The sequence below is a fragment of the Myotis myotis genome, unplaced genomic scaffold (assembly GCF_014108235.1).
Source record: "Myotis myotis isolate mMyoMyo1 unplaced genomic scaffold, mMyoMyo1.p scaffold_m19_p_17, whole genome shotgun sequence".
NCBI lineage: Eukaryota > Metazoa > Chordata > Mammalia > Chiroptera > Vespertilionidae > Myotis > Myotis myotis.
Window position 1 is genome coordinate 19,811,491 of NW_023416321.1, and position 7,638 is coordinate 19,819,128.

At 34.4% G+C, this 7,638-nt stretch overlaps 1 protein-coding gene across 12 annotated transcripts in view; it reads left to right on the forward strand.

Annotated features, from left to right (window-relative positions):
- Window positions 1–7,225, forward strand: part of CDC27 (cell division cycle 27) — a 49,131-nt gene extending 41,906 nt beyond the window's left edge. For 6 of the 12 annotated variants that reach the window (XM_036340095.1, XM_036340085.1, XM_036340086.1 and 3 more), the window contains 4 exons: window positions 1,710–1,838; window positions 1,930–2,004; window positions 3,009–3,165; window positions 4,235–7,225. In XM_036340095.1, the coding sequence (XP_036195988.1) occupies window positions 1,710–1,838; window positions 1,930–2,004; window positions 3,009–3,165; window positions 4,235–4,317 (444 nt within the window). In that variant the 3' untranslated portion in view covers window positions 4,318–7,225. Of the gene's footprint in view, window positions 1–1,709; window positions 1,839–1,929; window positions 2,005–2,989; window positions 3,166–4,234 lie in introns of all 12 variants that reach the window. The other 6 variants (XM_036340093.1, XM_036340092.1, XM_036340091.1 and 3 more) reach the window with 4 other exon arrangements.
- The last annotated feature ends 413 nt before the right edge of the window (window positions 7,226–7,638 follow it).

Here is a 7,638-nt window from a genome sequence, read left to right on the forward strand (position 1 = left end):
GTGGATAGAGCGTCAGCCTGCGGACTGAAGGGTCCCAGGTTCGATTGCGGTCAAGGGCATGTATCTGGGTTGCGGGCACATCCCCAGTAAGAGATGTGCAGGAGGCAGCTGATCGATGTTTCTGTCTCATCGATGTTTCTAACTCTCTATCTCCCTTCCTCTCTGTAAAAAATTAATAAAATATATTTTTTAAAAAAATAAAATGGGCTTTTTTCTAAAGTTATTGTGGAAGAGATGGTTTTTAACATTTTGAGTTGGTTTATTGGAAGAGGTTTTCAGATAAGAGAGTGTGCTTTTCTCTCTTAGAAAACTAGTATTTAGGATTTCGATCCTGTGAGCAGAGTATTTGGCCACATGTAGTAATAACCTTCTGCAAAGATCATCACATAGATGAATTTAGCAACTAGATGTTGGCAGTAGCTACTCTCACATTCTCGTTACAGTGATATTTGTTCCACAGCCGCATCCATTCACTCCACTTTATTTCTAACATAGAATTCATCCAAGGAGGAGCACAACAGAATATAAGTATCTACTCATGAATGAATAGTGAGGCTTGGTGTTTTGTTTTGTTTTTTTAAGTTATTTAAAATAAATAATTTATTCCCTAGTATTACAGATCAATGGTTTTCAAGTATGTAAGACAGAAGAATTATTTTTATAATAAATTCCTAAAATAGCTAAAAATGTAATAGTTTTGAGTGAAACAAGTTTAGTAAGGTTTAGAGCCAAATCTTCTAATGGTTTTAAACAGTTTTAAAAAGCCTAATACTTAGGACCATAAATAGACCTGTTGAAATGTGAGTATTTAGCTAAATAGTGCAGAAATTCTTATGAAGGAAAAACCGAAGTTTTTCTTGCCTTTTAGATTTAAAGGTAAACCTAATGTCTTCTCTAAAATTAGGATTTTAATTATCATTATGGATACATAATGGTGAATTGGGCACCATAGGAGCTAGGTTCTGATTCCAGAGCAAGTTATTTAACATCTCTGGACTGTAGTATTCTCATCTTTAAAGTAAAGTGCTTGAAGGAGATTTTTAGAGATAATCTAACAGTTTAGTAACCAATTACTAAATTCACTTAACCTAGTGAACCATCTGGTGGGACAATACAACCTTATCTCTAATAGTTTTATTGTCTTCTGTTGATTTTGAGTCACATTATTTGGGTCTCACTTTTCTTCAAAAATATTAGAAGGAGCCCAACCAGCATGGCTCAGTGATTGAGCATCGACCTATGAACCAGGAGGTCATGGTCCGATTCCCAGTCAGGGCACATGCCTGGATTGTGGGCTTGATCCCCAGTTGGGGATTTGCAGGAGGCAGCCAATCAATAATTCTCTCTCATCATTGATGTTTCTATCTCTCTTTCCCTCTCCCTTCCTCTCTGAAATTAATTAAAAAAAATATATATATATATATATATATATATATATACTAGATGCCTGGTGCATGAAATTCGTGCATGGGCAGGGTCCCTGGGCCTGGCTGGCGATCAGGGATGATCAGGACCTTTTGGCTGCTGGCCAGGGCCTTCCTTCCCAAGCTGCTGGCCCCAGCTTTCCTTCGTTCCGTGCCACCCCCTGTTGGTCAGTGCATGTCATAGCGAGTGATCAAACTCCTGGTCGAACTCCCAAGGGGACACTTTGCATATTAGCCATATATATATTGGAAGGAAACATCAGTTAGGGTCTTTATTTCTTACAGGTTCAGCATGCACTGAAAAAATCTGAGAAGGCTTTGGATACCCTAAACAAAGCCATTGTTATTGATCCTAAGAACCCACTATGCAAATTTCACAGAGCCTCAGTTTTATTTGCAAATGAAAAATATAAGGTAAGAGATATATGTCTTAATAGTCTTCGGGTTTGTATTGCTTAAGTTAAGCTTTAGTTAAGATGATGTTGTTTTCCTTTGCATTTTTCAGTCTGCTTTACAAGAACTTGAAGAATTGAAACAAATTGTTCCCAAAGAATCCCTTGTGTACTTCTTAATAGGAAAGGTAAAGATTGGGGCCATGGTCCTACTGTGGCTTTGATAACAAGTATTAACTTTTGGAGAATAAATATAATGCTTATTGTGCAACATCTATGGAGCAAATTCAACTAGAGTTCTGAACTAAATGCTCTGGGAATAAAGAATGGATTTAGTTTTAACATTTAAAAAGATAATATCCCGCCAAAACCGGTTTGGCTCAGTGGATAGAGCATCGGCCTGCGGACTGAAAGGTCCCAGGTTTGATTCCGGTCAAGGGCATGTACCTGGGTTGTGGGCACATCCCCAGTGGGGGATGTGCAGGAGGCAGCTGATCGATGTTTCTCTCTCATCAATGTTTCTGGCTCTCTATCTCTCTCCCTTCCTCTCTGTAAAAAATCAATAAAATATATTAAAAAAAAAAATAAAAAAAAAAAAAAGATAATATCCCAATGAATGGGCAAGTACATACATCCCATAATTCTAACCCTACTATCGCTTTGGAAGTTTATTAGCACTTGTAGCCAATGACCAGTAATGAATTCATAACTTGAGACTACCTTACAGAAAGCCCTGAGCTTCCAATTATCAATAAAACACTTACCAAAAGAAGAAAATTCATGACAGTACAGACTGGGCTTCCAGATGCCAGTTAGTTAAGGTAGTTGGTAACAATGGGTAGATGTTGAGAGTTAAAATAACTTCTTTTAAAAACCAGTATAAATGAATGCTAATCAAGCTTTTATAGTCCATTTTTTTTCCATTGTCATTGTTCCATTTAGAGCAAGATTTTATTGGAATCTCACTATTTAAGAGATATAGGCAAGGAATTCTAAAAGTAGTATCTGAATATATTAAAAGGAACTCAAAAGTTGACATGAGTTCTTTCTTCTATAGGATTTAAATGTCCTAGTCATCAGAATGGGTTTATAGTATATAAATCAGGAGCCTAATTTAAATTATAAATTTTTAGGATTTTACAGTTGAAGCTCATAACTTAATGAAAAATGTAGTGCTGCTGTTTATTTTTAGGTTTACAAGAAGTTAGGTCAGACACACCTCGCCCTGATGAATTTCTCTTGGGCTATGGATTTAGATCCTAAAGGAGCCAATAACCAGATTAAAGAGGCAATTGATAAGCGTTACCTTCCAGATGATGAGGAGCCAATAACCCAAGAAGAACAGATCAGTGAGTATTGTCCATATGAATTAGGTTTGTTTACAGTTACTCAAACCAGAGAACCAGTGAAACACCACATCAGAGTTAAGATGTTTCTTTAATTTTATTTTTCTAACTATGGTATATTCTTTGTACTAAATGGAATTTTAGGGAAATTGGACAGGATGATAAAATAAGAAAGTACATATGGAGTCAGATAACTAGTTTCATTGCTTATTTTTACCTGGGCCCTGGTTTATATTGTAATATGTAACTAATGCCTGTCTTATTGCTTTCTAGGAATGTGTTTGGGGTGGGGAAGGGAAGATGATAGATGTGATGGTATGTTGAAAACATAAGTGCTATGTGAATGAATAATCAATTTGTGCACATTTTAAGTTATCGACAGACCTTTAGTAGTGGCTATTCAAATTCTGGGTAGCTCTGGCAAATTCAAAATCCAGGTCAAGAAAAGAGGAGGGAACAAAAGAATTATAGTTTAAGGCAGTAAATACTCTATCCCTAAATTGAATGTATATCTTAAAATAACCAGTGAAGAACCAAGACTTAATGTGACAACATTCTTTAATAAGAAAATTGAGTGACTTCTGATGAGATGAACTAAGATGCCTTTGTTCCAAAAAACTTGGTGAAAGGCTTTGATTAAAATTATAATTTCTATAATCCCAATAACCCTTTTAAAACTGAATTTTAAATTTTATATTTCTGTGGACTAGCAGGGACTAACCCCAAAGTGAAGAAAATCTTAATCTTTTTTTAATGCCTCAGAAAACTAGTTCTAATTCCTAAGGTAAGAATGAGGAATTCCTTAGGGAGAGGTAGTTTTAGTAGTTACTAGTAAAACTCTAACTAAAGGTTAAATGCAATAAACTAATCTCAGACTTTGCTGTAAAATAAGGAGCTTGAATTATATCTTATTAAAGGATATCGGGATCCTTTTTTTTAAAAGGATACTGGGATTTTTAAGGACCTTTAAAGTCTCATATCTCTGAGTTACAGTAGTTTTTCTTGTTTTCATGAACAACAAGAAATATTTGTCAGACACCTTACTATAGACTTTTTGTTTTATTTTTTTAAGTGGGAACTGATGAATCCCAGGAGAGCAGCATGACAGATGCGGACGACACACAGCTTCATGCAGCTGAAAGTGATGAATTTTAACTTCTGCAAATCAGACTTTTACAACTGGACGTGTGATTAGTGCTGACATGTTTCTTGTCCTTCCATATACTGAGTCTTCACTCTTGAGCCGGCAGTGTCATCATCCATGACTTACACCATCATTATGCCACTTTCATTGGACCCTGACTGTACACAGAATGAAAGGCAGTGCAATATTTAGCTGCTAACAAGACTGGCTCCTTCACCAGTATGAATGACAATTTAGGGGGTAGGGTGGGGAACTTTCTTTTTTCTTTAATCTCCCTTTGCTGGAAAACTATCATGGAAGGAAGAGTTGTGTTTTATCTGAAGGAACCATTAGATATGGAAAATAGTGATGAACCAGAATTTCTTGGTCATTTTCCAGAATTTTGTTTTATTTGGTTCTGTTCCTGATAAACAGAGTGACTGACCTTCATTTCTAGGTTCTTCAAGAATGGTGTTAGAAAGTGCCAGATGGAACAATAAAAGACATTGCCTATAACAGAATAACTTGATTGCCAAGGAATGTAAATTACCTTAAACTTGCAGTGTCTCCCGTAAACAAATGTAATGGATATATTGGGACTCATATTTAGGAATCAAATATCCCTCTATACAGTGTACACTTATTCTTGGCAAGAATGCTTTAATGTCTAACCAAGAAATTTAATTTATTCATCTTGCATCAAAGTGTTGATCATTGTTGTCGGTATCGCAAACTTTAAAGTTGGTCCTTACCATATTGCCTCTTCTCTGAGCTTTGTGGGATCACCTTTAACATTCAGAGATGATAGAGTGGTTGCCCACTGAAAAGCCAAAACAAGACCCTTAATAACCATTTAAGTTCATCATAGGAATAAAAATGAGAACACTAAAGTAGAGAGACTTTAAGAGATCACAATAGCGAAAGCCTTAATACAATCAGAATTGTACCATAACCTTGAATCTATATTTGTTCAAGACAGTATCCCTTTGATTTTTCTAAGTGTTTAAGCAGGGTGCAAGAATGTATACTCACCTTTGGTTGAGGTCATTTCCATTCTTTTTGGTTCTCTCTGCTTCAAATTATTTTCAGTAATGTGAATCACCAAACATTGACTGAGAGTGGTTGGGTTTAGGATATTAGAAATTTTTAGCTGGAAAAAAAAAGTTCTTATGAAGGAGATATGTTCTCTCCTGAGTTTGTCATAATATAGGTTGGTGTCTTTGGGCAATGGCCACAGTTTTAAAGACCTAATTATGTGTAATAAAATGGGAATTATTGGAATTTCACAGTAACAGATTTAAAAGTCTTAAATTGTGTATCTCCTTTATTGTAATGTATTGAAATTTTTAGAGAAACCTTAGTTGTTAACATTTTATTAAGTGCCAATGTCAGAATATAACAAATTATAGTTCCCTATGAATGACAGGCCTACAGTTATTATTTTGGATTATTTGATGAAGGACAAACTTATCTACTGGTTACCTGTATTAGTCAAGCTGTGAAAATGAGGTAGATTACCGAAGATGTGAAAAAAATTTAACCTGCAGACTCAGTAATTTCCTGTCATTTACTTAATCTACTCATTTAAATGTGGATTAGATACTATTATAAAATAATTCAAGTTGGAGTCTCAGTTAGGTATTGGGTGCCAGAAAGGTATTTAACAAAATTTCCTACCTAAGTCTATGTATATGTGCTACTTAAAAATCAATTTATAAGAAAAAGGAAAGGTTGGTAGTAAATAATCATTAAAAATTCCAAAGGCCAGCACTTGAATCTAATAAATATTCTGTTTCATTATCCTTTAGTTCTGTAATATTTAATTTTATATCCTTTTACCCTTTTTAATTGGCAAATCAAAAGCCAGCTGTATAACATCAAATACCAGTTTCTTAGAAAGCTCCAACCTGAATTCCATGTTATAAAACCTAGTGAAAAGTAAGCTCAGAAAATAATTTGCTGATATTTAATTAGTTATCTTTTGGTAGTAGGAATTTATGTCCTGTGCCAGAGGTGAGTCTGAGTCTTTCTGGTACTAATTTTGAGACAAGAATAAAAGGATAGTCATGGAAGGCACACCATGGCAATAGTTGACTGAGGACACTCAGCCCAAGCTTGGCCTGATTTTATTTTTCCTCATACTTACTTTCAAAGTCATTTAGATATTTGAAGCCTTATTACCCACCTAGTAACTGTTTCTGGCTTCTACTTCACCCCCACATGAAATGGTGATCAAACAACCAGAACAAAGCGCACATTTTGACCAAGCAAAATGTTTGCTTCGAATTTCAGAAGTTACTTTGAAGGAAATTAAAAAATACTAAGTACTTCAACATTTTTTTTCTCTCTAAGTTTTTCACACATATACATATATATACACACACACATACTTTTGTTCAGAAGTTATGTTGTGGCATTGGATATTTTTCACCCTTGGAAATGGTTCTTAACTCTGGGATTTTAAAAGGTGAAAATAATTTTTCAAGAGAACAATGGTACTCAAAATAATGAAAGGTGGTCCCTACATTTTCTGTATTTCATTACTTTAATTTTTTTTCCCCCCAAGAACTGCAAGTAATATTTGAACCATGCTGCTGTTGTACCTTAAACAAAAACTCAGTGATAACCAGTATTTAGTCTATTAAAAATGCTCTTTTTGAAGAAAAAAGTTTGGAAGTCTCTGATTAGCCAGAGTATAGTATGGATCTTCATTGAGAAATATAGTGACCCATTTTCTTTGTGAAAACCTGGGAAAATGCAAGTGTGGGTGTGATGTGTGTGTTCTATTTGCATTGAAACAATGTAATTTTGTGTCTTCTTTTTGCTTTTCCTGATTTATTTCAGAAATTGTACAGTCTTGGGGGGGGGGAGTCTTTTGTTAATATATTTGCAACTCATTAAAGGATATGGAAAATCCAAATAAATTACTTTTGAAAGCAATTTATAATCAAGTTGTTAAAGCTATATCAGAGCTGTGCCATCTGTATTTTTTAGTAAAGCACAGCAAAATAGTGAAAGGTTACAGTTTTATGTTCCACAAAAGTCTAGGTCAGTGTTTAATTTTTTACTTACACCTTCTTTTAATACATATATATTTAAAAACACATTCTTATTTTAGTATTATTTGGAATTTCAAAATAAATATTGTGACAAAAAATGGTAATTTTTAGAATATTTTTTCAAACTGCAGAAGCCCCTTGACAGCAGCTGCTACTTTGCAAGTCATTTGCTTATTCTTTAATCATGTGATTTCTAAAATTCCTTTAAAAGGGACACAAAGCTTTTGTTCTAAATCGAATCCCTTTTCAAAATCAAGATCTGAAAGAAGTAAAATATAGAAACTAAATTTTACT